The following is a 25,493-nucleotide window of genomic DNA, read 5'->3' on the forward strand; positions in this document are numbered from 1 at the left end:
TAGCTCGGTGACAGCCTTGGGGACGGGCAGCAAGAACTCCCTGCCGAGGACAATGGCAGGGACGTGGAACCAGAACAGTGCCGGAGGGTGGGAATGGGGAAATTGAGATGAGCTGCCCTGGAAGTGCCTGAAGGTGAGATGCACGTGGGGTGCATCTTGCCCTGTGTCAGGGTGGAAGGGATGCGGGGCTACTGGTGGCAATTGGCACTGGCAGGGATCAGCACCAGCAATGACTGGTGCCAGTGGAGTGGGCCATGGTCTTGCCCACCTGCAGGGCTGCGGTGGCAGTGGCAGCAGCTGCTGCAGGGAGCCCTGCGGCACAGGGCATGGGTGTGGGGATGGGCACGGGGACATGTGCAGAGGGGACCCCAGGCACATGCAGACCCCAGCCACAGCTGCATCCAGGACCCTCATGGTTGTCAGGCCGTGAGCTGCTTGCAGTGCAGCTATAATTCAGGTGCCCCAGGGCTCTGCGGACAGACCTGGCTCCCTGCCAGTGGTGCCCCTGGGAACGGCCACAGCCAGCCTACCCTGGCAGCCCAATGCCCCGAGGTGATGCCATGGGGTCACATCCTGTGGTGGGGCACATCTGGCTGGGCACTCACCGTGGGAGTGCTGTGGTGTGAGTGATGCTGGACCCGTGGTCTCCCCACCATGCTGTGAGTCCCCAGCCCTGCTGCACCCATGGGTGCCATGTGGCTGGGGGCTCCCCATGGCCCCACAGCCCTGCCCAGAGCGAGTGACACAGGGCCAGGGTCTGCGCTGGGGTCCTCATCCCATCCCTGTGACAGAGGGCAGGGGATCACCAGGCTGCAGCCCTGCCCAGGGGTCTAGGTCCCAGAGCTGCTCCCCATGGCAAAGCTCAGAGCAGGTGCTGCAGCAGGGAGGGCCCTGGCCACAGTCCCCAGCCATCTGCTGTCTGGTGCAGCCTCAGCTGCAGGCTGTGCCCACATCCCCCATCCCACGTGTGGTGGGACCCCCCAGTGCCCAGGCCAGCATCCCACCACTCCCTGCCCTGCACCCCGTGGCTCACTCTCACCAACAGTGCTCTGTGCCCCTCTCCCTGCTTTCCTCAGGGCTGGTTTCTGCTGCGGGAACACTGGGGACACTGGGCATCCTGTGGGCCCTGAGGACCCTGGGGATGCTGGGGATACTGGGAACCCTGAGGATGCTGGGGACACTGGGGACACTGGGGACCCTCCCCATGTTTGCAGGGCCAGAGGACATGTTCCTCCCCTCTCCTATTTCTGGCTGTTTCATGGAGCCACGGCACAGAGCCTAGCACTGTCAGAGCAGCTTTGTCACAATTTTCCTGGCCAGAGCACAGATCCAGAGCCCGTGGCTGTTGCGAGCAGCATTTCCCAGTACACCCTGGCAGTTCAAACCTGGATGGGCTGGGGAGGCTCTGCCCTGCACCCCCTTATCCACCACCAGTACCCGAAACCTTTATCTGGGATTAAAACGCCTTGAGCCGGGCAATGGCAGGACATCCCTGTGCCCGGTTGCTGCTGTTCCCAGCCCTGAACTGGGAGCAATCAGGTCTGGGGAGCTGCCAGTGCAGAGGAGCCTGGCATGTCCCAGTCTGTGCCAATTCAGGCAGGGAGAGCTCTGGAAATGCCAGAGGGAGGACATGGTAGACCCTGGGTGCCCCAGGGACCAGGTATACTCCCAGGGGGCTCAGCACCTCCCCAGCAGTCTTGTGGGGGGTGGTCCTGGATGGGGCAGAGGTCCTGGCCATGCACGCATCGCTGTGGGGCTCTGACCAGCTGCTGCTTGGCCCCGCAGCCCCCAGCTAGGGTGCTCGGAGGGTGCATTTCGGGCAGCAGAGCCCTCACCCTGGGCACTTCTCCCTGAGCCGGGCAATGTGCCATGCTGTGAGCAGGCAGGTTTTGGCAAGGTGTTTGCCGCTTGTTCCCTCCTTGGCTGAGCCTGCTGGCAGGTTTCCACATAGCTCCTTGGGAGAACTCCCCAAATTCACAGCTCAGAGGGGAATTCCTCAGCGAGCCCTCCCCATACACCCCCTCCATGCCCACAGGGCTCCCCTCTGCTGCCCTACATGTGGGGGTCAGTCACAGAGCAGGGGGCTCTGCCATGGTGGGGGATGCTCAGACATGATGAAGGATTGCTGTGACGAGGGGTGAAGCCATGACACAGAGTGAAGCGCAGCACCCATGTGAGGACCAGGAGAAGCCCTGGGTGCCCAGGCACAAGCGTGGGTGACTCAGCACAGCCAGGACAGGGTGCTGCCCATTCCTGCACCCATCGCTCCCAGCCTGGCAGCTGCAGCAAAGGTGTTTACCTTCATGCTCACTGGTGTCACATGTGGAACAGTGCTGCCAGCCCAGGCAGGGGCTCTGTGGCTCTGGCCCCCCATCCCAGGCAGCCCCCATCACCCACACTCTGCTGACCCCCAGGCAATGCTGCCACCCTGGAGACTCATGGGTGCCTAGGGGACATGGCAAGGGTCCCAGCAGGGCTTGGGGATGGTGTACTGGCCCCTTGGCATGCAGCCCCTGCCTGGGGACCATGGGGCAGGGGAGTGCAGGGACCTTGCTCTGCCTCCCTCCCATCCCTCCAGGGGTGCAGCAGGGGCCTGGGGGCCATGCTGGGGTGCATCCCACCCCACTCCTGTCCCATACACCTGCCCCCAAAAAAGCACTTTTTGGCAAGCAGGAGAGCAGAGCGGGGCTGCTGCCACTGCCCACAGCCCCTGTCCTTCCCTGGGGACTCAGCTGGGAGGCAATTAAGCTAATTGAAACTTAGCAATTGATTCCCATGGCTGGAAGCCAGGCTCAGTGGAGTGGAGAGGGCGAGTGCTGCCCATCCACAGTGGAGAGCCGGGGTGGGCAGGCAATGTCAGTTCCCAGCGTGGGTCCGGCTGTGGCATGACCAGGCAATAGCAGGTCCCAGTACAAGTCTGGCTGTGGCATAGTCGGTGATGGCAGCTCCTGGTGAGGGTCTGGCTGCAGCACGTCCCAGGGTGCGGGTAAGCCCCCACACCAGGTTACCCGATGCAGCAGCAGCGGTGAGCTCCACCGGGATGGCTGTGAGCTGGAGGCTGGATCCTGCACAGCTGGGTTATGAAGCAGGACCCAGTGTCCTTCCCAGTGCCCCAGGAGCAGTGATCCCCAGAGGAGGAAAGGGAGACGGGTTCTGCCCTTGCTGCAGAAGCCCCAGGGCTCAGCCATGCCTCTGCCATATCCCTGGGGCAGCACAGACCTCTAGAGCAGGGGCTTGTGGAGAGACCAGCTCCTGTTTCTACTACTGCTCCATCCAGGAGTGCTGGAGCTGCAGAGCTGAGATGTGCCAAGGGTCCCAGCCGAGCCCTGGCTTCCCACTCACCCCCGGACCCATGCTCCCCACCCCACATGGGAAGGGGCAACCAGCTAGCGAGGGCTGCCCCCTCCCCAGCAGCCTGTATTAGGCAAAACGGTAACTAGCCAGAGCCCCCTCCTCCTGTCCAGGTTCATGGTGGTGACCTGTGTCTGTCTCCCTGGGGTGGCAGCGGCTGGGGGAACCTGCACTTTGGAGGTGCCAGGAGTGACCCCCAGCCAGGACCCCCAGCAAGGCACAGCACAGCACTGCCCAGGGTTTGCTTTGGGGTGCTGGTGCTGTGCCAGAGCCGTCCTGGGCAGCTCTCATCCCTGGAGCCCGCAGGCTGACATCCCACCAGGGCAGGGCCCATGGGGATGCTGCAGCGGTGGCGGGCTGTGGGCAGGGGTCTGGTGTGTCAGATGGCCCCCGGCAGCGTGTGCCGTGCCTGGTGCTGACCCCCACCACATGCCTCCCCCCACCCCCCACCCCCCCCCACCCCCCCCCCCGGAGCTCTGCTGCCTTGTTTTTGTGCTGGGTTTCTTTCTCTCCGGGATAATCCAGCAACAAACAAGCGGAAGAGCCCGGCATGCCACAGAAATTCCCCCTGGGGAGACATGCCGAGAGCTGGGGGCCGCGGCACTGGGGAAGGCTGTGCCACTTCATCCTGGGATGGACCCGCAGCCCTCCTCAGGGGGGTCTGTCCCCACCGCCCCATCATCAGGTGCTGCCACAAATCCCCCTGCACAGGGACCCGCTGTTTGAAGCCTTTGTGTCCTGATAATGTGGAAGAATCCCAGCGATTCGGAGCACGCAGAGGCCCCCTGGCCCCGCGGCCTGGGGAGGCTGTGGCAGGAGGAGCAGGCAGGGGAGAGGGCGTGGGGACCCCCACCCTGGGGCCGGATCCCCGGCTCGGGCACCCTGGGATACCGGGGGCTCCTTGCCCCATCCCCATCTCAGCAGTGCTGGCACTGGAAACACCCAGTGCCAGTCCTGGAGCTAGAGGCAGGGGGTCCCGGTGAGGTGGGCTGGCAGGGACCCCCTCCCCTCCTGAGCTCTGGCTGACCAGCTCCAGCAGCAGCACCCTGGGAGCACCCCGAGCCCCAGCACCTGCCACCCCTGTGCCCCCCGTGCCCTGACGGCAGCGGCTCCCCACCACCCCGTGTTTCGGTGAGCTTCGTCCCCCACGGGGGAATGCCGGGACTGGTCTGACCTCTGCGGATTACATTCCTTAATTGTTTTAAAAGGCCTCATGTGATGTTTAAAAACATTAACCTAAATTAGCCCTGGGAGAAGGTGCGTGCAGACACACGTCCCCGGAGAGTGGCTCCAGCTCTGCTCACGGGCTGTGCCAGATGCCGGCTGCAGTGCCTGGGGGTGCTGCCCCCCGGCAGGATGGGGCTCCCGGGCAGTGTGGGCAGCCGTGGGGCGCAGGAGGGCTGGCCGAACCGGGGGCACTGGGCTGCACTGGGCTTCCCCCTGAACCCCGGGGAAGGGAGGCAGGATGCGGCCCTGGCCCTCCAGCATGGGTTTGCCCTCTGAGTGTGGGGACCAGTGAGCGGAGCCACAGCAGGCAGGAGGCAGGCAGTGGGGCTTGGCAGGGCTGAGCATGTCGCGACGTGGCACAGCGTGGCTCCCGGGGCCTGGCAGGGCCCAGCACCGCCGGGCCTGGCCCCAGCTGTCACAGCTGGCCTCGAAGCACAGGGGCTGGCTGTGGGTACCCTGACCCCCCACATCAGCCCTGCCTAGATTCCTTGGATGGGTCCCCCAGCTCCATCCCGGCCCCAAACAATTTCCCTCCAGTGGGTCTCCCAGCCCAGCCCTCCCCGGACTGCTCCCCCAGCCTCATCCCACCCCAGCGCACCCCCCCCCCAGGACCACTCCCCCAGCTCCATGCCATCCCAGCGCCCCCCGGACTGCTGCCCCAGCCCCAGCCCAGCCCCCCCGGACTGCTCCCCGAGCTCCATCCCAGCTTCAACCCGTTTACGGCCGAGTGGGTCCCCCATCCCATCACGGCCCCCCAGGCCGCTCCCCCGGCCCCATCCCATGCCATCACGGCCCCCCTCCGGGCGGGGGCCGGGGGAGCGGCGGGGCCGGGAGCCGGTGCGGAGCCGGGGGGGCCGGTGCGGGGCTGCCCCGGCCCGTGGCTCCTCCCGCGCCGCCCGACTCCTCCTCGCCCGCCGCGCCGCGCCGAGCCCGGCGATATTTAACCTGGGCCGGGGCGGGGAGCGGCAGCGCCGAGCGAGGCACGGACGGACCGAGCCCCGGCCCCGAAGCCAGCCCCAGTCCCGGCCCAGGTACGGCCCGGCCCCCCCGGGACCTCGCACCGGCGCCCGGGCTGCGGGACGGGCATGGGGCAGCTGGAGCCGAGCCCCAAGCCCAGCCCCGGCCCTTCTCTTCTCCCCGCAGCCGTGTCCCGGCCCGGTCCCGCCATGAGAGCCCCGGCGCCGGTTGCGCTGGGTTGCATCAGCCTGGTGCTGTGTCTGCTGGAGCTGCCCGCCTGCCTGCCCCTGCCCGACGGCCGCTCGCCCAAGCGCAGGTGAGCCGCGACCCCAGCCCTGCCCCCTGCCCAGCCCTGCCCCCTGCCCGTGCCGGCTCTGTGCCCCCTGCCCGCACCCCTGCCCGTGCCGGCTCTGTGCCCCCTGCCCGCACCCCTGCCCGTGCCAGCTCTGTGCCCCATGCCGGTTGCGTGCCCCCCTGCCCAGGGCAGCTCTGTGCCCCGCTGCCTGCCCCCTTGCCCAGGGCACAGCCCTTGCACTCTCCAATGAGCCTCAAGCCCCCCGGTCCCAGCCCCTGCCCCGGTGAGGGCTCCGTGCCCCCTTGCAGAGGGGCCCGCCCCCCCCCCCATCCCACGGGCAGCCCCCCATCCCCGGGCAGCCCCCCATCCCTCAGTCCCAGCAGCCTCTCTCCCTGCCTGCCTGGGGTTCGGGCAGGGCCCGGCGTGGCACCGCCTCTGTGTGTCTGTCCCACTGTCCCCGCAGTGTGAGGGGACATGCAGCCCCGCACTGGAGCCCCTTGTGCTGGTGGCAGGTTGTGGGCAGGTTCCCGGGGAGGGCAATGCCCTGGAGAGGGGGGGGGGCTGCACGGAGCGGCTGGGCTGGGGATCCCCTTGGGCACAGTCTCCTGCCTTGACCTCAGCCCTGTCTTCTCTGCATGTCCCGTGCCTGTCCCAGCAGGGACCTGGGGTGACAAGGCGGTAGGAGCATGGCAAAGGGTCCCCAGCCCTGTGCTGCACCTCGTCCTGGTGGGAATGGGGGAACGGTGCTGGGAGCAGGCAGGATGTGGCCAGGGCTGTAGGGATGCAGTGTGCTGGAGTCGCTGAGGCTGGTCAGTGGGTTTGGGGGGGGACAGAGGTCAGCATGGTAACCGTGCCTGTGCACCGGGTGGGCAGGGTGTGTGGGCATGCAAGGGTTGGGTGAGGTTTCCGTGCACAATGTGATGGAGAGCGCGCGTGTGCCAAGGTGTGTGTGGCTGCACTTGTGTGCAAGGTGAGGGGCAGCTGGGGGCTGCAGGGTGCCAGAGTCCCCCGCTGAAGGGGGCACCTCGGGTCGGGACTGAACCTCTGGCGCGCACACGCTGCGTGCACCGCATGTGTGTGCATGCAGCGTGTGCGTGCACAGGCTCTGCGGGTGTGCATGTTGCTGCTTGAGGAGCGGGTTTGGGCTGTGCCCAGTGCCGTGGGAAGCCTGCGTCTGGCTCCGGAGGGATCTGCGAGCAGCTCCTGCCTGCCTGGCGCCTCAGGCAGCCATCAGCCAGCTCCCAGGGGTCTGGGGGGGTGGGTAACGACCCTGCCCGGGCTATGTGTGGGGCCACATCCTGCTGCAGGGATGGACGGGGGATGGGGTGGGGCAGGCACCCCGACCCTGGGCATAGGCTGGGCAGCTCTTGCCATGTTTGCGGGATGGGTGTGGGCTAAGACATGGGGGTCCCTGGCATGGGGGTCCCCGTGGGGGAGCTCTGTGCCACTGTGGGGGTGTTCTCAGGCTGGACCCTGCTATGCAGGGGCTGGTGGCCCAGGGTGGGGATGCCTGCAGCTGGGGAGCGTGGGTGCCAGCTCTGCGCCAGTGCAAAGACCGTGGGAATGGGGTGGGCGGCAGTGTGGGGATGCTGGAGGGGGCCAGGGGCTGGGCAGGAACCGCTTGTGGGAGCCGGGGTGAACTGTTGGGAGGCGCTGGTGCAGCCAGTGGCAGCCCTGGGGTTGGTGGGTGCTCCCCAGTGTGTCCAGTGAGGCTCGCAAAGCCCAGGATCAGGCATGGCAGCCGGAGTGGCGGTGATCCCACGCACAGCCGGATAGGGCCGGAGCTCAGCTGGGGCAATTGCACGCCATGACAGGGCCAGCTGGGGTGAAGCCAGGGCAGAAGCCAAGCGTGGGGAGGGAGGGGAACTCCGCTGCTGGCAGCCATCCCACAGGATGCCAGCACGGGGGCTTTTCAGCCTGGGAGTCTGGCAGTGCATTTTGGCTTGGGGACACTTGCCGGCTGTGGGACAAGAGCTGGCCGGGAAGGGCCTGTGTGCCACAGCCTGGGCAATGCCAGGATGGAAGGCTGAGGCTGCCGGTGTTTCCGGGCACTGGCCACCTCGCGTAAACACATCCCAGGACGGGAAGGGGCTGCAGGCGCTCGCCGGCCCCCCCCCCCGGTGCTTCCCGTCTCTGCAGCGCTGGAGGAATTTGGCCTCTGTCCCTGCTCCAGCGGCTCGTGGCCAAGTGGCGTCCGGCCTCGACCCGGCTGTGCCGCGCCGGGATGAGCCCTCCAGCACCCCGGCTCCCCGCAGCCCTGGGCAGTGGGGGGCTGTGGGGCGGGGGGGTCGGTGTGGGGCGTGTCTGGGCCTGTGTGTGTGCCGGGGCACCTGCGCCAGGGTCATGCCATGGATGTGCCCACACGCTGGGCTGGGGGCATGTGTGTGCACACTGGAGTGTGGGCGTACCTGCATGCGTGTAGGGGTTATATAGCGTGTGTGTGCTGGGAGATGTGTTTGCCTGCATGTATGTAGGGGTTATGGAGTGTGCATGCATGTGTGTGCCAGGACATGTGTGACAACACGTGTACAGGGGTCACTGCGTGCCTGCCTGCACGCACACTGGGCTGTGGGTGTTCTCTGTGTGTGTACAGGGGTTACAGAGGGAGGGAGCGTGCACGTGTGCGCATGCTGGGACACGCGTGTGCCAATGTGTGTACAGGTAGCGAAAGGGGGGGTGCACTCAGGGATGTGTGTATGCAGGGTGGTGCGGGAGCTTGGGCCACAGGGCACAGCAGTGGGTGCCAGTGCAGGGTGTTACCATGTGTGGGCAAGGCCAGTGTGGGCAGCAGATGGGCTCCTGCCAGCGCTGCCCCAGCCACACGCCACCCCTACAGCCACCTGGGTGCTGCGATTCCTCCAGGGCAGTGATCTGGGGGGCAGAGCCCCAGGGCCACCATGGTGGGTGCCAGGCATGGGGCCACTCGCTCCTCTGCAGGGGGAGGCTGGCCCGGAGCCAGGGATCCCCGTTTGCACACCTTGGGGGGTTCCTTGCAGGGGGCCACAGGGCTGGCGCACCCGGGGACCCCGGCAGTGCCTGTGTTTGTGGGTTGGCAGCTGGCTTGGTGTGGGGCTGGCAGGGGTGTGTGGCAGGGCTGCCAGCCATGGTGGGCAGTGCCATAGTGGGCCGTGGGGTCCCCTCTGCCCAGTGGGATGGGGGACACACGGGGGGTGTCCCAGCCCTGCTGGTATGGGTCAGAAGGGGCTGGCTCGGGGCTGCAGCCCTGGCGGTGGCAGGCAACTCCTACCAGCCCTGCTGCTGTGGCATGATGCCGACGCCAGAGCATGGAGTACGTGTACAGCTGCAGGTAGCAGCTCCCCTTCCCTGGCTGCTGCCGCCTCCTCATCCTCCTCCTGGCCCGGCAGGCCTGGGGCCCAGGGCAGAGCTGGGCAGAGTGGCTGGGAAGGGTGGCTGAGGCGCCCACAGCTGGGCTGGGGGGGCTGCCTCCCCCCAGCACACCATGGCATCCCTGACATGGCCCCACCAACCCCTCTTATGCCCGCTGACACGATGCCTGCCCCTGTCCAGGATGCCACAGCTCAGCCCACTGAGCGTCGCCCCCTCTGCTGACACTGCTGCCATTCTCTTGCAGGGAGCCCCCAGACCGGAGACCCTCCCCAGCCTCACTCCTTGGGGACCACCCAGGACCGCAGCCCCCGGCCCTGCCACAGCCTGCTGGTGGCCCTCGGCAGAGACCACTCATCCCACGGCATGGCCCCAAACTCATGCCACGCCATGGATCCCGGCTCTCCCCCCGACACGGTGCCCGCCTGGCCCCCCGGCACAGACTGCTTATCCCACGGCAGCACCCGAAGCTCATCCCCCGGCACGGAGCCTGCCTGTCCCCCCGGCACGGCCATCGTCCTGTCCTGCGGCACAGCCCACGGCACGGCCCCCAGCACCCACGGGGCCGCCGGCACGCCTCGGGGCGGCTGCAGCACGCACAGCTGCTGCGGGTGGGCTGTGTGCTGGGCACCTGCCAGGTGCAGAACCTGAGCCACCGCCTCTGGCAGCTGATGGGCCAGTCGGGCCGCCAAGACTCGTCCCCCATGAACCCCAACAGCCCCCACAGCTATGGGTGAGGAGGGGGGGCATCACCACACCGGATCGCCTGGCCCTGTGTCCCCAGCTCTGCCCCGCGGGACCCCCCACTAAAGCGCTTCCAGAGTCAGATGTGGTTGGGCTCCCTCCGCACCTTTTGGGGGTGACTGGTGCTCCCCAGGCAGAGCCCGGCTCTGGCCACAGCTCCACCATGGACACGGAGCCCATGGGAGCATCCCTGTGGAGGGGCTCCCACCCCATCGCCAGCTGGAACCCCATGGAGAGCAGAGAGGACTGTGAGCCGGTGGCCCATGGTGGCCCGTCTGGCCAGGTCTGGTGACAGTGGGTCCAAGGGGCAGCTGGGGATCCTGCTGACCGCAGCAGCGCCGGCACCTTGTGCAAGAGCACGGGGCCAAGCCCCTGGCCATGCTCCAGCCTGACTCAGCAGCTCAGCACCCATGGGTGGGGCAAGCTGTACCGCGGCACCCCACAGCACCCCCTCGTTCCCACCTGAGACCCCTCCTGTGCCTGCCCAGGGTGGCACAGCTGTGTGGGTGCGGGTCTTGCTCCAGCCCAGCTTCCCCCAGCCAGGGTAGGGGCATGGGGCAGTCCCCAGCACCATTCCCACTCATGGGTCCCTGACTGGGCTCAGCAGCTCAGGGGGTCCCTTCCCAGGCCAGAGGCTGGGGAGGTCCCATCCTCCTCAGAGAGGATGCTGTCCCCTTCCCCTGGCACCCTGTCCTGTTCCCCCGAGACACTGCCCACAGCCTTGTGATGAGATGGGGACTGAGTGCTGGGGGATGGTGAGCTGGGCACATTGGGGGCAGAGGAAAAGCCAGGGTCCCCCTCCTGCCCTGTCCCTGCCTCTGTCCCCTCCAGTCCCCTGGTGCAGGCTCACATGTGGCGTGGGCAGACTGGCAACAGCCCCTGGCCCCGCTGGTGACAAGCTGTGCCCCTGCAGTCTTAGGGGCTAGCCTGGGGTGGTGGCCCACAGGCACAAGGGGACGCAGGTATCCCTGTCACCTCATACCTTGATGTGTCACCCTGGTGGAGCTGTCGCCCCCCTGTTCCCCCCCATCCTGGGCTGCACCTTGGCTCTGGCGCAGGGATGGTCAGCTGAGGGGGCACGGCATGGATCCAGCCCTCCATGAGGGCAGGGAGCCTCAACCCCCCAGCCCCCTTGTGCCCCTCCTGAGCACCCTCATCCCTCCTTCATCAGCCCCTCTGGAGCACCCCTGTCCCCAGGAGCCCTCCAGAACACCCCCAGCCTCAGAAAGACCCCACCACAGGAGCATCCCTTTTCCCCCTGGGACACCCCCCCCCCCCCCCGAACACCCCACCCCAGAAGCACCCAGCCCACAGCAGCACTGGGTAAGCATGAGGGGAGCACCCAGGGGTGCTGCTCCTGGACTCTCTCCCCTTCCCCAGGGTCCCAGCCCTTGCTCCAGCCAGCTGACAGGGCAGGAGGGGACTGGGACAGGGAGTCTTGTGGCCATTGTGGTGGGTTCCTGGGTCGGGGCTCCCCTTTCAGGTGCAGGAAGGGGCCACTCCCAGCATCACCCAGTACTCCTGGAGCAGCCCCCTGCCCGCAGCCCCCATGTCTGGTGCTGCCCATTTGGCAAAGGGCTAGGGGACCTGGCACTGTGCCATGGGGACAGGAGGCAGCAGCACAGTGCCATGCTTCCAAGGGGTGCATGGGGACCTGAGGCCTTTACCCCCCCTTCCCTTGGGTGCCCCCCAGGCTGCAGAGGGGCTGTGCTAAGCCTCTTGGGTGCCCGGGCCCCATCCTGCCCTGCAGCAGCACCAGAGCACAGAGCACTCACCTGCTCTTTTCAACCAAAAACCTGTTTTTGTGCAGAATAAAGTGTGTGAGGAGGGGTCGTGGCTGGTGCTGGCCGGGCAGTGTGCCCAAAGGAATCGGGCATGGAATGGGTGGCTGGGCAAGTGGCTGCCTTGGGCAGGGCATGGGCACCTGAGTTCCATGGCCACTGGCCACAGAACATAACTGGCACTGTCCACTTCTTGCCGCAAGCGCAGAGATAGCCATGCAGCGGGGACAGTTGCAAGCGCAAGGACAGCCGTGCAGTGGGGACAGCCGTGCAGCGTCCATCCCAGTGGCAGCAGCAATGCCCACCTGGCACCCACAGCCATGTGGGGCCGGTGGGTCTGAGCAGGACCAGGGCAGGAGGAGGATGATGAGGGGGAAGAGGAAGCTAAAGGGGAGATGTGTCAGGGGCTCCCCAGGGAGGGTGCAGGGACCATGCTGGGGGGCTGCACCCCCAGTACCAGCACCCACTGGGCATGGCAGGGCTGCCCAGGGCCCCTGCCCACAGGCACTGCGCCTGCTGCTGCCTCTGCCCTGGCACACAGGACCTGCAGGGGGACAAGTGGCCCAGCCACAGCACAGCAAGACGCTGCTTCAGTGCACATGGGCATGCATCACCCCTGCACATGTGTGTGCACCAGCCACACGTGGCCGCTGGGAAGGGACGTGCCAGCTGTGATGCCCCTGCCCGCCCCTGGGCAGCTCACTTCTGGGGTCCTGCTCTGCATGGCCTCAACATCGGCAGGCGCTAAGTGTCACGTTCTGCAGGGCAGCCAGCGTCTATCCTGCTGAACATGGATCCTGCGGGAGCACTCACGGCCCTGGGGCCATCAGTGGCCAGGTGGTGACCCCCAGGGTGCTTCCTGCAGCCTCCCAGCCCCTCCACACCACCTGCCCACAGCCCTGCCTGCCTCCTCCAGCCCCGATGCCCTTTCGCTCGCTCCCTCACTGCTGCCCACAGCCCCTGGCCATGCCATCGGGGTGCCAGGTCCAGTGTGTCCCGATGTGGGGGGTCACGCTGTGGCTCTGTCCTGCGGGGTCACCATAGCTGGCACGCGCAGCAGGGTGGGGGCATTCCTTTGCCCCCCATGAGAAGCCCAGCAGCCCAGGGCCACCATCAGCTACTGGTGGGGCCACCCATGGCCAGGGCTCCCCAGCCTGGGGCTGGGAATCCCCGGCTCGGGGGGCTGCAGTGTGGAGCACCCCAGCTCGGGGTGCCACACAGACTCCCTGCCAGCCCCTGCCCACCCTCGGGAGCAGCATCCCCCCAGGCTGGGTGCCCCGGGCTCAAACATTAACTGCGGTCAGGTTAATGGTGACCCATTGCCCCCCGCGCCAGTTGGCTCAGGCTGGGCCATCCCCGCGCCGCCCTCCGCAGGGATAAAGGCCCCCCAGCCCAGAGCCCAGGCACCCACGGCCCCTCACCCCCACCGGCATGAGGAGCCTCCAGGCGGTGAGTACAGGCAGGCGGGACCCACCGCATTGCCCCACACCTCGGGGTCAGACCTCATTCACATCCCCCTACACCTCAAGGTCAGACCCACCCACATCCCCACACACCTTGGGGACAGACCCCACCTGCATCCCCCCACACCTTGGGGTCGGACCCATCCACATCCCCCCACACCTCAAAGTCATACCCATCTGCATCCCCCCACACCTCGGGTCAGACCCCACTTGCATCATCCCACACATGGGGGTGCAGGTCCTCCCAGGCACACATAGACCGCACTTGCAGCCCTTCTGGCCCTCGGACCCCCTGCGGGGTCTGTGTTGGTGGGGAGCTGCCCTTGGGGACCCCCCAGCTCAGCGCAGGGTGTGGGCTGCACAGCTCAGCACTGGAGCTGTTGCCTTCTGGGGAGCTGGAGGAGATCCCCCCAGACCCTTGGCAACATCCTCCCCACCGTGGGGGTGCCAGCCCCATGGGGACAGCACCCCAAGCAGGTGCCGGCCCTTCTGTGGCCCTGCCCCAGGGGGGACCCAGCCCCAAGAGAACACTCACCCCTCAGCAGATGACACATCGTGGCGGGGGGAAGGGGGATCCCACAGCCAGGGGGCTGCTGTGCCCCCCCGGCCAGGTGGGCAGGGCTGGAGCTGCTCCCCTGAGAGCTGCTGCCCTAAAGCAGCAGAACCCAGAACCAGGACCCCCCCCCAGCGGAGCGGGCAGCTACCCCCCAGCCCCCTGCTCTGCACCCCGACAGCACGGCCCTTGCTCTGCACTGGAATGGGGCAGCAGAGCAGCACTAAGAGGTGCTGTGTGGTGCTGCGCAGCACTGTGCAATGCTGTATGGTGCTGTGCAAAGCTGTGTGGTGCTGCGCAGCACTGTACGGTGCTGTGACATGCTGTGTGACGCTGTGTATTCAGGGCTCTCCTATGGAGACGGCGTGTTTCCTTAACCTTCAACGAACACGCTCTCCCCAGGTGTTTTTTCCCTGTGCCCTGCTGGCGGCAGGATCTGGCCCCCTGACCCAGCTGAACCTTTCTTGTCACAGGGAGCCGACCCCCCCGAGGGGACCGAGCCTGGCAAGGCCAAGTCCGAGTACCGAAACTACACGGTGAGCCCAGCCAGGCACCCCCGGTGCTGCGCTGGGGTGGGCAGTGACCCCGAGGCAGCAGGGGGTGTCTCAGTCCTGCACCCAGTGGGCTGTCGGGGGGTCCTGCTGCGCTATGCTAGGTGCTATGGGTCCAGTGGTGTGAGGCCATGCATGCCGGGGTGGGGGTGGGGGCTGCTCCTGGGAGAGGCAGGGATGGATGCTGAGGGGGCTCTCCCTGAGCACCCCCGAGCCTGATGCTGCTCTACAGGAGGGGAAGCTGCTGGACCGTGTGTACAACACCTACCTGTTGATGCACACCCACCAGACTGTCGACTTTGTCCGGAAGAAGGTGCAAGCCCTCCCAGGCCAGCCTATCCCACCTGGGGTCTGCTCACAGTGTCGGGGTGGCGATGCCACAGCCCACCCCCCCTCCTCCCACCCCAGCACTGCAGGTCCAGCCCCATTGCCCCATACCTGGCTGCTTGGGGGGCACCTGCTCCCTATGCGGCTCCAGGGAGGGTCCTGGGGGGCTTCAGGGTGGCAGTGCAGGCGCATGTGTGGGGGTGTCACTGTCGCCAAGGGTCCTCGTGTCTGCAGAACGCCGAGTACAGGAGCTGCTCCCTGCGCAAGATGAGCATCATGGAGGCACTGGAGCTGCTGGACCAGCTGGTGGACGAGTCGGACCCGGACGTGGACTTCCCCAACTCCTACCATGCCTACCAAACTGCCGAAGGCATCCGCCGGGCCCACCCCGACAAAGGTAGGGCCAGTGTGTGCCCCCTTGCTGCTGCTGCACCCGCATGGGGTCATGTTCCCCAATGGGTGACGGCCCTGCTCGCCCCCAGACTGGTTCCACCTCGTGGGGTTGCTGCATGACCTGGGGAAGGTCCTGGCACTCTTTGGGGAGCCCCAGGTGAGCAGGATAGCAGTGAGGGAGCGGCCGGGGGTCCCACTGGCCAGGGGTCAGTCCCTCTTTGGGGACCTCCCCCCTGAGCTGGCAGGACATCTGTCGCACCCCTCCGCAGTGGGCTGTGGTAGGGGACACCTTCCCGGTGGGCTGCAAGGTGCAGAAGTCCGTGGTGTTCAGTGACTCCACCTTCCATGATAACCCCGACACAAGGCACCCCCTTTACAGGTGAGGCTGGACCCCCAGGCATGGTGCCACGAGGTGCTGTGCCCCCCCGGCCTGGGTTACAGCTGGGGAAGGGGCTGCTTGTGTGTGTGTGTGTCCAGCTCTGAGCCCCCAACCCGGTTCCATCCCCAGCACCGAGTATGGGATGTACCAGCCTTGCTGCGGCCTGGAGAACATCCTCATGTCCTGGGGACACGATGGTAAGGGCCAGGGGGGCCCGACCAGGGTCTCCTCACCCCTAAACAGGGGACTGAAGCACCTGGACTGGCTGTACCCAGGCCCTCCCCCCCCCATTTACTGTGGGCTTTGGGCCTGCAGCCTTTTCAGTGGGGTTGGGGGGCTGTCCCAGCTGGGCATATGGGGAGGCTGCTGTGGCTCTTGGGCTGCATGCCCCGTGTGGGGGTCCAGCCCTGGCCCTGCAGCCCTCCCCCCCCCCCCCCCTGCTCCCCAGAGTACATGTACAGAGTCATGAAGTTCAACAACTTCACACTGCCCAAGGAGGTAAGGGCTGGGAGGGGCAGTGTGTGGGACAGGGACTGCCGTAGGGTGGGCAAGCACCCCAGCGTGGGCTGGCACATCTCTGTCCCCCTAGGCCTTCTACATGGTCCGCTTCCACTCCTTCTACCCCTGGCATACGCACGGGGACTACCAGCACCTCTGCACCGAGGAGGACCTCCGCATGCTACCCTGGGTCAGGGAGCTCAAGTGCGTAGCCTGGGGGGGATGGGACAGGACAGGAGGGCTCGGCCAAGCGCCGCCCCTCCAGGGAGAGCAGCCCCCCAGCATGACCCACCCTTGCTCCCCGCAGCAAGTTCGACCTCTACACCAAGCAGGAGGAGCTGCCTGACGTGCAGCAACTCCAGGGCTACTACCAGTCCCTGATCGACAAGTACTGCCCTGGGCAGCTCTGCTGGTGAGCAGGGACACCCCAGCCTGCCCCCCTGGAACACCCACCCTGCACTCCACACTTGGCTCCAGTCCCACAACACAGCCACCTTGCTATGGGGGACACCGGGGCTATACAATAAATCTGCTTGTCACCTGCTTGTCACGCACCCCTGGTGCCAGCCGCAGCCTGAGCACCCCCAGCTCCGTGGGGCAGGACCCTCAGCCCCCAGGGATGTTGGCAGGGCTGGAATGTCAAAGGCTTTATTTAGAAAATTATAGGAAACCTCTGTGCTCAGGGCCGAGCCGCTGGGAAGCATGTTACAGCCAGAGCCCTCGCACAGGGACAGGGGGCTCTGTGGGGGACAGCACCCCAAACTGCCCTGAGCACAGGTCCAGGGGCAGCCAGGCAGGATAACCGTGAGAGCTGGCACTGCCTTGCTGCAGCTGCCCAGAGCTGCTCCCGCCGGCACAGAGTGTCAACCTGCCAGCACAAAGCACCCTGCCGCAGCCCGGCATAGCCCCCTTCACAGGGTCGGGGGACAGAGGGGCAGCTCCAAGCCCAGGGGAGCCCGGCAGAGGTGAGGGAGCTGACCCACTCTGCCCCACACTGCCGTCCGCGAGCGATGACCACACTGTGTGCGAAGGCACTGGCAGTGGGGGAGAGCAGCGAGCTTGCCCTGGGGTGGGCAGCATGCTGGCAGGGGTGGGGACCAGTCTGCTGCACCCCAGCCAGGGACCCCCACCCCGGGGAGGGAGGCAGGGGCAGGCAGCTGGGGCAATTGGTGGCAGCAGGGCACGCAGGCAGCGCCATTAGTCCGTGGGTGGATGACAGGGCCCTGGCCAGTGGCTCCATGCGCTACTTCTTCTTCTTGGTGCCACGGGAGCCATCACCATGGCCATCGCCCAACCCCCGGGCCCGGCCCTCACCTTTCTCCTCCATCTCTTTTGCCTCCTTCCTCCGCACCTGCCCGTTCTTCTCACCACCCCCTCGGTCCGCAGGCTCCCCCCGTCTGGGGCCTTTGTGGCGGGCAGGGGCTGTGCCCCCCCGGGGCCGGTGTCCCAGGGCTCGCAGGAGACAGACGGTAGCCACCACGAGGTACAGGGACCAAAGGACGATGGGGCCGGAGAAAGGGTGGCTGAGCTGGCGGAGGGACTGCAGCAGCCAGGGCAGGAAGGCGTCCACCGAGCGCTTCAGCGGCGTCTTGTCCTGTGGGGTGAGGGATGGGGGTCAGCACTGCTGCCCGGCCCCACCGGTGGCTGGGAGTGTGGCACAGCTGTGGCACGGGGCCCTACCTTCAGCCCATGCTGGCGGAGCAGGCTCTCCAGTGTGGGATCACCCAGGGAGACAGTGGGGAAGAATTCCTGGACATGCTGTCGCCGCCACCATCGTGCGGGGTCCTTGCTGTGGGATGGGAGAGCTCAGTGCCCAGACCTGCACCCTGCCAACCCCGGCAGGAGCTGGCCAGGCTTCCACCACCCCACAGGCAGCCTCACTGCAGCCCAGGCAGCAACCCAGCTTTGCTGAAGCAGAGCTCCAGGCTTTGATGAGCTGCGGGCACATGCTGAGTTGATGAAACAATTAGCCAGGCAAGAAGCAGCTCCCACATTCAGCCGTCCCATGACCCCGAGCACTCAGCACATGATGGGAGTATCTGCGCATCAGTATGGTGTCACATCAGGTTCACGGAGCAGGGAGTGGCTGCAGAGGGGGCGCAGGTGCTGCACAGCCATCCCAGCCTCGCTCACCTGCCCTCAGCACTGCTGGTGAACCAGTACTTGTAGAGCTGGGCGCGGATGTAGACAGGCGGCTGGGCACTGAAGGGATACTGGGATTCATCAACCTGCACCAGGCGGATCACTGCCAGAGACACAGTGTTACCCCCTGCTGGGACCTCTCACTGTGTAAACATCCCAAACCACTGCAGGGCTGGAGCCCAGCAGCCCCAAATCCCCAGGGAAGGGCCTGGAGCACAGACCCACTGCAGGGGGGTAGAAATGGCCCCCAGCCTGCCTGCTGCTCTGGGCAGGGGCAGCCCCTGCAGCAACACCTCCATCCCTGCCACTGTGCAGGACAAAGGTCCCTGCAGCAGTGCAACTGGCTGGTGCAGGGCCTTGGGCTGCGTCTGCCACAGCGGCAGGCCCGGGAAGCCCCCTGGCACAACCTGCCCCCTGGCCCCCAGTCCCACTTACCGTCCTTCTTGCCCTGCAGCAGGCGGTAGACAAAGCTGGTGAACCAGGGGCTGCTGCTGTGGGGGCCCAGTGCCGCAAACCACATCTGCCAGTCAAGGCGGGGCTGGTGTGGGGCAACCACAGGGGGGGCCCTGCTGACATTCCCAGGCTTGTACATGAACTCGATCTCCTACAGGCAGAGAGCAGAGTGGGCTGCGGGGGGGATCCAGCAGGGGGGACCCAGCCTGGACCTCCCCTAGCTCCACTGTCCTGGGGGCAGGGCTCCCCCAGACTCGCCTCCCTTGCTGCTGTTACCAGTTATGGCTTGAGCAACACAGCCCATGAGGGATGGCCAGGTGCCCCAGACAGACTGAGCTAGTGGGACAGGGATGCTTGGCTCCACTGGAGTCCATTCCTTGGTGCCTGTCCCTGACCACCCCACCCAACTGGCCACAGTTCAGCCCTTCTGCCACAAGCACAATTGTTGAACTGGATTCAATAAGGCTCAGTGCTGGGTCCTGCCCCTGGGTCACAACTACCCCACGCAAGGCTACAGGACTGGGGCAGAGCAGCTGGAAAGCTGCCTGGATGAAAAGGACTTGGGGGTGCTGGTCAACAGCCAGCTGAACATGAGCCAGCAGCGTGCCCAGGTGGCCAAGAAAAGCAACAGCGTCCTGACATATCAGAAACAGTGTGGCCAGCAGGACCAGGGCAGTGATGGTCCCCCTGCACTGGGCACTGGTGGGGCCGCACCTCGGATCCCGTGTGCGGTGTTGGGCCCCTCACTGCAGGACAGACACTGAGGGGCTGGAGCGTGTCCAGAGCCGGGCAGGGGCTGGGGCAGGGGCACAGGGCTGGTGCGGGGCAGCGGGGGGAGCTGGGGGGGTTCAGCCTGGAGAAAAGGAGGCTCAGGGGGGACCTTCTCGCTCCCTACAGCTGCCTGGGAGGAGGTTGCAGTGAGGTGGGGGTTGGTCTCTTCTCCCAAGAAATAAGTGACAGGACAAGAAGAAATGACCTCAAGTTGCGCCAGGGGAGGCTTAGATTGGGTATTAGGAAAACTTTTGTTACTGAAGGGGTTGTCAAGCATCAGAACAGGCTGCCCAGGAAAGGGGTGGAGTCATCATCCCTGAAAGCATTTAAAAGACGTGTGGATGTGGTGCTTAGGGACAAGGTTTAGCAGTGGACTTGGCAGTGCTGGGTTAATAGTTGGACTCAATGGTCTTAAAGGTCTTTTCCAACCTAAACAATACTGTGATTCCACAAAAGGGCAGCTCACCGTCCACATCTGCTTGTCGTAGCTGCCCTCCAGCACCACCTCGGGCCGCCCACCAACACCAGTCATCCTGCGGAAGAGCCCATAGGAGTTCACCACCTGGAAGCGTTCCACTGCGTTGAACATCTGGTAGATGCCAGGCCACAGCTTGCCACTGGACTCATAGTCAATGTAGGTGAAGGGCACCTGGGGAGTGGCAGAGAGCGGCTCTGTCACCACAGCTAGGAGTGGCCTGGGGGGCCCGGGCTGAACCTCCCGCTCCCCCATACCCCAAGACAAATCCATGCTCCGCTGTCTCCTGCCCTCCCAGTGCTTCCTACCCACTCACCAAGCTGATGGCAAACATCCCCATGGTCGCGGTGGCGAAGATGGCCCACTGCAGCGTGGCCCAGAGCTTCCAGAAGCAGCCGCGCACACAGGCACACCTGCAAGGGGCGGGGAGAGAAAGAGATCAGAGCCGCGCAGCTCCATAGTCCAGGGCTCTGGCTGTGATCTGCAGGGTTCAGAGCTGTCCAGGCTGTGCCCAGTGCAGTGGAGAGCTCAGCCCTGCTCCAACATTGCAGAGGAAAACTCCTAATACAGCCAGCACCCCCTCCCAACGGGCTCTGGACACCTGAGTTCTAGGTGTCCCTCCATGCATGAATCACACCCTCAAGGGTGACACCACCACCTCCCCGCAGCTGCCCCATTCCAGCTGAGGATTCACTGCAGAACAGCGAGACTCAGGGGGACCCTGGCTCCCCCCATCACCCACCTGTACATGGCAGAGAGAATCTCCCAGGAGAGTGAGAGGAAGGCCAGCCCCACCAGTGGTAGGGTCACCGCCCGCAGCCATGTCATGAACTCATGATAGGTGAAGGCTGAAATGAAGGAAAACACACAGGGTCAGAGGGGAGCCTCTCCTGCCCCAGGAGCCATAGGGAGACAGGGGCTGCCGCTGGGCTGCTGGGACAACAGGCCAGCCGTGACATACCCACTTTGGAGTCCAGCAGCTTCTTCTCCCAGTTGATCTCCAGGCCAAAGTACTGGACACTCCAGTAAAGCAGGAAGCCATAGACGCTTAGCTCCAGCAAGGCAGAGAAGAGGGACTGCAGGCTGGGGGGCCAGGCTGTGGCAGAGCCAGGCAGCTGAACACTGGGGACTCAGCAAGCCCAACCCGCTGCAGCAGGCTGAGACCTGCGCCCCAAGAACCCAGGCAGGGAGAAGGCAAGCAGGCAGCGCTGAGCACATTCCCACAGCAGGAGCCAACACGCTGCTTCACAGGGGCCCTGGCTTGAGTACCCCACAGGCACAGACCCCCGTGCTGGCAGCAGGCACAGCCAGAATGATGCCTCTTGGTGTCACACCAGGACAGGAGTGGTCAGCAATGGTGGCCTGTCTCCTCCCGACCCCGGGCATGGCAGAAACGGGATCCCCCCCCCCCCCCCCCAAACAGGGTGCCTGGGGACTCACTGCTGGTGTGCCTCCGCTTGCTGCGCCCCAGCCAGTGTCCCACGTGTTCCTCATCCAGCAGGGAGAAGGCCAGGACAATGGTGAGCATGTTGAAGAAGTTGTAGTTACCCGTGAGGATGATGAGGACCTGCAGTAGGACCTGCGGAGGAACAGAGGCAGGGCTGGGGCGTCATAATCCTGTGGGGGCAGAGGACATCAGGCACCCCACCACCACAGCCACCCCAGCTCCCAGGGGAACCTTGCCTGCAAGGGCCTGTGCAGTGCAAGGAGCCTGTCCTGCCCATGACCAAGCTGGTCCCCTGCCCTCGGGCAGCCCCACGGCACCTGGTGGCATGAGGGATGGGTGCGGGGGCCCAGCTCTGCCCACCCACCTGGCTGTAGAATGCAAAGAGCCGGAGGCGGCGGATGGGTGCAAAGAAGAGGAGTGGGATAGCTATTTCGATGACATAGGTGGCCACCACGCTGAACTTCTGGAACCAGACGGGCAGCTGGTGGGCAAACCAGGCGCTTGGTGTGGGGATGCACTGGGTCTCGTAGTGGTAGATGAGAGCTGGGGTGGACAGGAGGGGGTCAGGGGCACAGAGAGGAGTGCAGGGACATGGCTTGGTGCAGGCAGAGCCAGCACAAAGGTGTGCCAAACATGTGAGAGATGCCAGCAGCAGCTGGCTATAGGGTGCAGGAGGCACAGCCTGAGGCTTGGGGCAAGACCTCCAGCTCCCTGTGCCTGGCAGGGGTGCCCCAAAGCCTGCAGCACCCCTCACCTGTGAGTCCCCACCAAGTGGGGCAGCGGCTGCTCAGCTTCACCACACCAGAGGCAAACATCAGCCGGAAGAGGAGCCAGCGCACCAGCCAGAAGGTGATGCCATCATGGGCACGCCACGCCGTGGACCGCCACTTCAGCAGGTGCAGGGGGGCCACCAGCACCCCCAGGAATCCCGCTTCCAGCAGAAGACTATCCCTGTGGGGAACACTGCTGTCCCCCACTGCCACTCTGGGCTGCAGACCCCTTGGGGGTGCTGAGGGGCTGGCTAGCTTGCCACCGCTTCTGGAAGGTGACCCAACCCCCCATATCCTTGGGCTTGAGCAAACCGAGGCCCAGGTGCAACTGGGGCAGGATAGCTCCCCCAGCATGGAGCCTCCCCGGCAACCCCCCCGGCTGCAGTGCACTGGAAGGGCTGAGGAGGGGCTGACTTACCACTGGAAGTAGAGGAAGACCTGCCCCACCTGTGGAGGGAGAGAGTGAAGTAGTGAGCAGGGCAGAGGCTCTGCAGAGGTGCAGGTTTGGCCCCCAGTCCCTTATCACAGAATCACAGAATGGTTTGGGTTGGAAGGGACCTTAAAATCATCTAGTTCTAACCCCCTGCCAGGGGCAGGGACACCTTCCACTAGACCAGGCTGCTCCAAGCCCCGTCCAACCTGGCCTGGAACACTTCCAGGGATGGGGCAGCCACAGCTGCTCTGGGCAACCTGTGCCAGTGCCTTGCCACCCTCACAGCAAAGCACTTCATTGTAATATCTAATCTAAATCTGCCCTCTTTTAGCTTAAAATCATCACCCCTTGTCCTGTCGCTACAGGCCCTACTAAAAAGGTCCCTTCCCCACACCCACCCTGTGGAGAGAGGGCAGACGGGCTGAGGGACGGGCACAGATACCTCCCAGTTCCCTGCTGATGCTCCTTTCCCATGACTGGGCTATGGGCCAAACCTGAGGAGCAGAGCAGCAGCCTCAACTCACTGCCAAGAGCGGCACCGCCTGGGGTGGGGAAAAAAAGAGGATGCTTCCAAGTGAGGCAGCCGTGCTGGGAACCACAGCCCCAGACCATTCATCGCTGGTGCCCAGGGCTATGCCCTGAGCACAGGAGCGTCACTTGCAAGGGGAAGGAGGTCACCAGGCCAGGGCCAGTGGGCTGCAGGGAGCTCTGCTCCACACTGTCTGGGTGCTGCCCCTCCTGCCCACAGCCAGGCCCAGCACAGCAGCTGACAGCAGAAAAGGCTGCAGACGTGGCTGGTGGCAGGGTAGAGGGCTGGTGCTGTGGAGGAGCAGGGACTTTTGCTCCAGCATCACCTTAAAAGGCAGCAAGGGGAAGGAAGGAAGGCCTGGCCAGCACACAGGCTGGGAGGAGGGAGAGCTGTGAACAGCAGCCCTGCCAGGAGACAGCCCTCATGGGTGGGAGTCACCCAGGGCTTGCCAGCCCCATGCAGCTGCGGGTGCTGCCTCCTCTCCGTGCTGAGGCAGAGAGTCACCTCAGGGACCCAGCTCCCACCCTGCTTCTCCTCTGCCCTGAAATATGGGTCACACAGCTTGGCAAGGCTGCCTGTGCAAGGGGAGACTGCAAGTAGAACAAAGGGGTTGGGTTACAGCACTGCAGGGCAGTACCCCAGCACAGGAGAAACCCTGCTCCCACAGCTGGTACCTCGCTCTCCTGGCCTCCCTGCAGCCACCAGTGCCGGACACTACCCAAGCCCTGGCAGAGGGGACTGGCGAGGGCTGCCAGCGCCACCAGCTGCCCAGGCTGCCTTCCAGCAGGGCAAGACAGCTCCTCGGTGGAGTAGGAGCCACCCAGGCCCGGAGGGATTTCTAAACACAGGCATTTTTAAATTCTTCAGTTCCCCAGGTTTCAGAGGGAAGAGAAACTTCTCCCCCGGGCTGTCAGTGCCAGCAGACTCTGACTCACCCGAGCTCCTCCACATGAAGCTGCCATCCCCGGCAGCGACCACAAATGGCTCAGGAAGATGGATTCATGGCTGGAGGGCACACAGTTCTCACAGGGCACAGGTGCCTGGGACAAGGGTCCTGGGTGGACAGGGGACAGAGCTGCCCCCACAGTGGCACAGGAACTGGCCTCACAGGCAAGTCTCAGAGGGTTTTATCCCAGCACCAAGTACTGGCACAAGGATGGGGTTGTACCCTCCCAGCATGAGCCAGGGAGCTGCCAGCACCTACCCCCAGCTGCACGCGGGAAGCTGAGCATGCCAGGAGCTTGTTAGGTGATGCCAATGCAAGAACGTCCGTCACCCCCACCTTCCTTCCCAGGTCCCAGCTCTGACTCCTCTAGGGCACCGCAAGCCTCTGCCTGCATCTCATACCTGGTAGAGCGAGAGATAGAGCATCCTGAGCAGGGCGAAGAGCAGACTGTCCCGCAGGGGCTCGAACAGCAAGGCGCCAAAGGAGGCGAGCACACCAAGGAGGCAGAGCAGCTCCATCCCCAGCTCTGTATCCAAACCCAGGTGGGGACTGAGCCACAACAGGGTGGGAAAATCCCGCAGTTGCTCCCACAGCCCCTTCCCGTTGAGGCGCAGCACTTTGCGGGCCGGCAGGATGCCATCTCTCCCATACAGCCCTGGAAAAGGAATGGTGACAGTGGGGACAAAGCCTTCCCAAGCCCCATAAGGCTGGAGCAGCAGAATTGGGAGCCCCCCAGCTACCGCCTCAACGAGCTGGGGTCCCAGCTCATCAAGGTGCTGGCCAGGGGGGCGCTCCAGCTAGTTCCCCCTCCACCAGTGGCTTTCTCAGTTTCCTCATGAAACTGGGAACGGAGCAGAATTGGGAATAACCCACGTGGAACCCAGCGGCTGCCAGAGCCAGCCTGGCCACGTGGAAGCGAGCTGAACACCCTGCCTGCTGCAGGCAGCTGGGATCAGCGCGGGCAGAGCTCTGCTGTGGCGCTCGGGGCGGGGGTACAGGGGGCTAGAGCAGCCCCCGGCCCCCGCGGGGGTGCGGAGGGAGGGCGGGTACCCTCTCCCGCTGTAGCCGGTGATCACGGGAAGAAACACCTCGGCCCCCCACCAGCCCCGGGCAGGAAAACGGGACGCGAGCAGGCACAGAGCCGCCAACCGAGGGCCGGGCCAGGCAAGCCCGACAGCGGAGCCCCCGCAGTGCCCGGGGCAGCCGCAGGGATGACAGGCGGGGGCAGCCCCGCGGAGCCCCCCGGCCCACGGCCCCGCTCGCACCGGGGAGGCAGGGGGGTGACCGGGCACCCAGCCAGGGCCCGCGGCTCCAGCCTGGCCCGGCCCGCGCCCCCCCGGGACCGGCCTCAGGCTCGGCTCTACCGGCCCCAAGAGCAGCCACCGCCGCAGCCCGGGCTCCGCTGGCCTGGCCGCCGCCGCCGGCAGGGCCTACCCACCCTCCGGGCCCGGGCGGACCCCAGCCCCACACTCCCCCACCGCCACCGTACCGGGGATCTGGACGTAGAGCGAGGCGAAGGCGGCGAGGTAGGCGGCAGCCAGCCCGGCCAGGAACAGCGACCGTGGCCGCAGCGGCGGGTCCCCCATGGCAGCGGCGGCGGCACCGGGCGACCCCCCGCGCGGCCCCAGCGTGCACGCTGCGCCAGCACGTACAGACGCTGTCA

The 25,493-nt window shown here is 65.6% G+C and overlaps 3 protein-coding genes across 7 annotated transcripts; 2 read left to right on the forward strand and 1 right to left on the reverse strand.

Moving 5' to 3' along the window:
- The first annotated feature begins 3,803 nt into the window (after positions 1-3,803).
- On the forward strand, positions 3,804-10,001 carry ADM2 (adrenomedullin 2). Its single transcript, XM_080392821.1, has 3 exons — positions 3,804-5,609; positions 5,722-5,851; positions 9,423-10,001. The coding sequence occupies exons 2-3, from the start codon at positions 5,745-5,747 to the stop codon at positions 9,910-9,912; spliced, it is 597 nt and encodes a 198-aa protein (XP_080248947.1). The 5' UTR covers positions 3,804-5,609; positions 5,722-5,744; the 3' UTR covers positions 9,913-10,001.
- Positions 10,002-11,846: 1,845 nt separating this feature from the next.
- On the forward strand, positions 11,847-16,399 carry MIOX (myo-inositol oxygenase). 5 transcript variants are annotated; one of them, XM_080392819.1, is made up of 8 exons: positions 11,847-14,580; positions 14,829-14,991; positions 15,077-15,144; positions 15,257-15,366; positions 15,496-15,563; positions 15,815-15,864; positions 15,956-16,068; positions 16,172-16,399. In XM_080392819.1, exons 1-8 carry the CDS (start codon positions 14,449-14,451, stop codon positions 16,278-16,280), a joined length of 813 nt encoding a protein of 270 aa, XP_080248945.1. In that variant the 5' UTR covers positions 11,847-14,448; the 3' UTR covers positions 16,281-16,399. The 5 variants fall into 5 exon arrangements, with proteins under 5 accessions (XP_080248945.1, XP_080248944.1, XP_080248943.1 ...); XM_080392818.1 differs by having other exon boundaries at positions 15,815-16,068; XM_080392817.1 differs by having other exon boundaries at positions 15,956-16,399.
- Positions 16,400-16,496: 97 nt separating this feature from the next.
- LMF2 (lipase maturation factor 2) lies at positions 16,497-25,487 on the reverse strand. Its single transcript, XM_080392795.1, has 14 exons — positions 25,320-25,487; positions 24,232-24,485; positions 22,341-22,369; positions 21,907-22,103; positions 21,517-21,695; positions 21,146-21,284; positions 20,667-20,801; positions 20,448-20,553; positions 20,022-20,118; positions 19,697-19,879; positions 18,442-18,610; positions 17,998-18,109; positions 17,545-17,653; positions 16,497-17,458 (listed from the first exon to the last, which is right to left on the reverse strand). The coding sequence occupies exons 1-14, from the start codon at positions 25,414-25,416 to the stop codon at positions 17,108-17,110; spliced, it is 2,157 nt and encodes a 718-aa protein (XP_080248921.1). The 5' UTR covers positions 25,417-25,487; the 3' UTR covers positions 16,497-17,107.
- Positions 25,488-25,493: the final 6 nt, after the last annotated feature.

Source organism: Falco punctatus, assembly GCF_963210335.1.
Source record: "Falco punctatus genome assembly, chromosome: 6".
Taxonomy (NCBI): Eukaryota; Metazoa; Chordata; class Aves; order Falconiformes; family Falconidae; genus Falco; species Falco punctatus.

What these genes read in the sequence shown, in the direction of transcription:
- LMF2 (XM_080392795.1), bottom strand. Translation starts at nt 25,416, where the DNA reads ATGGGGGACCCGCCGCTGCGGCCACGGTCGCTGTTCCTGGCCGGGCTG. An exon ending in ACGACAAGCAGATGTGGACG is followed by an intron (nt 18,611 to 19,696) that starts GTGAGCTGCCCT and finishes CTCTGCCTGTAG; the next exon opens with GAGATCGAGTTCATGTACAA. An exon ending in ACCAGCAGTGCTGAGGGCAG is followed by an intron (nt 17,654 to 17,997) that starts GTGAGCGAGGCT and finishes CCCATCCCACAG; the next exon opens with CAAGGACCCCGCACGATGGT.
- ADM2 (XM_080392821.1), top strand. Translation starts at nt 5,745, where the DNA reads ATGAGAGCCCCGGCGCCGGTTGCGCTGGGTTGCATCAGCCTGGTGCTG. An exon ending in GGCCGCTCGCCCAAGCGCAG is followed by an intron (nt 5,852 to 9,422) that starts GTGAGCCGCGAC and finishes ATTCTCTTGCAG; the next exon opens with GGAGCCCCCAGACCGGAGAC.
- MIOX (XM_080392815.1), top strand. Translation starts at nt 14,449, where the DNA reads ATGCTGAGGGGGCTCTCCCTGAGCACCCCCGAGCCTGATGCTGCTCTA. An exon ending in TCGACTTTGTCCGGAAGAAG is followed by an intron (nt 14,581 to 14,828) that starts GTGCAAGCCCTC and finishes TCGTGTCTGCAG; the next exon opens with AACGCCGAGTACAGGAGCTG. An exon ending in CACTCTTTGGGGAGCCCCAG is followed by an intron (nt 15,145 to 15,256) that starts GTGAGCAGGATA and finishes ACCCCTCCGCAG; the next exon opens with TGGGCTGTGGTAGGGGACAC.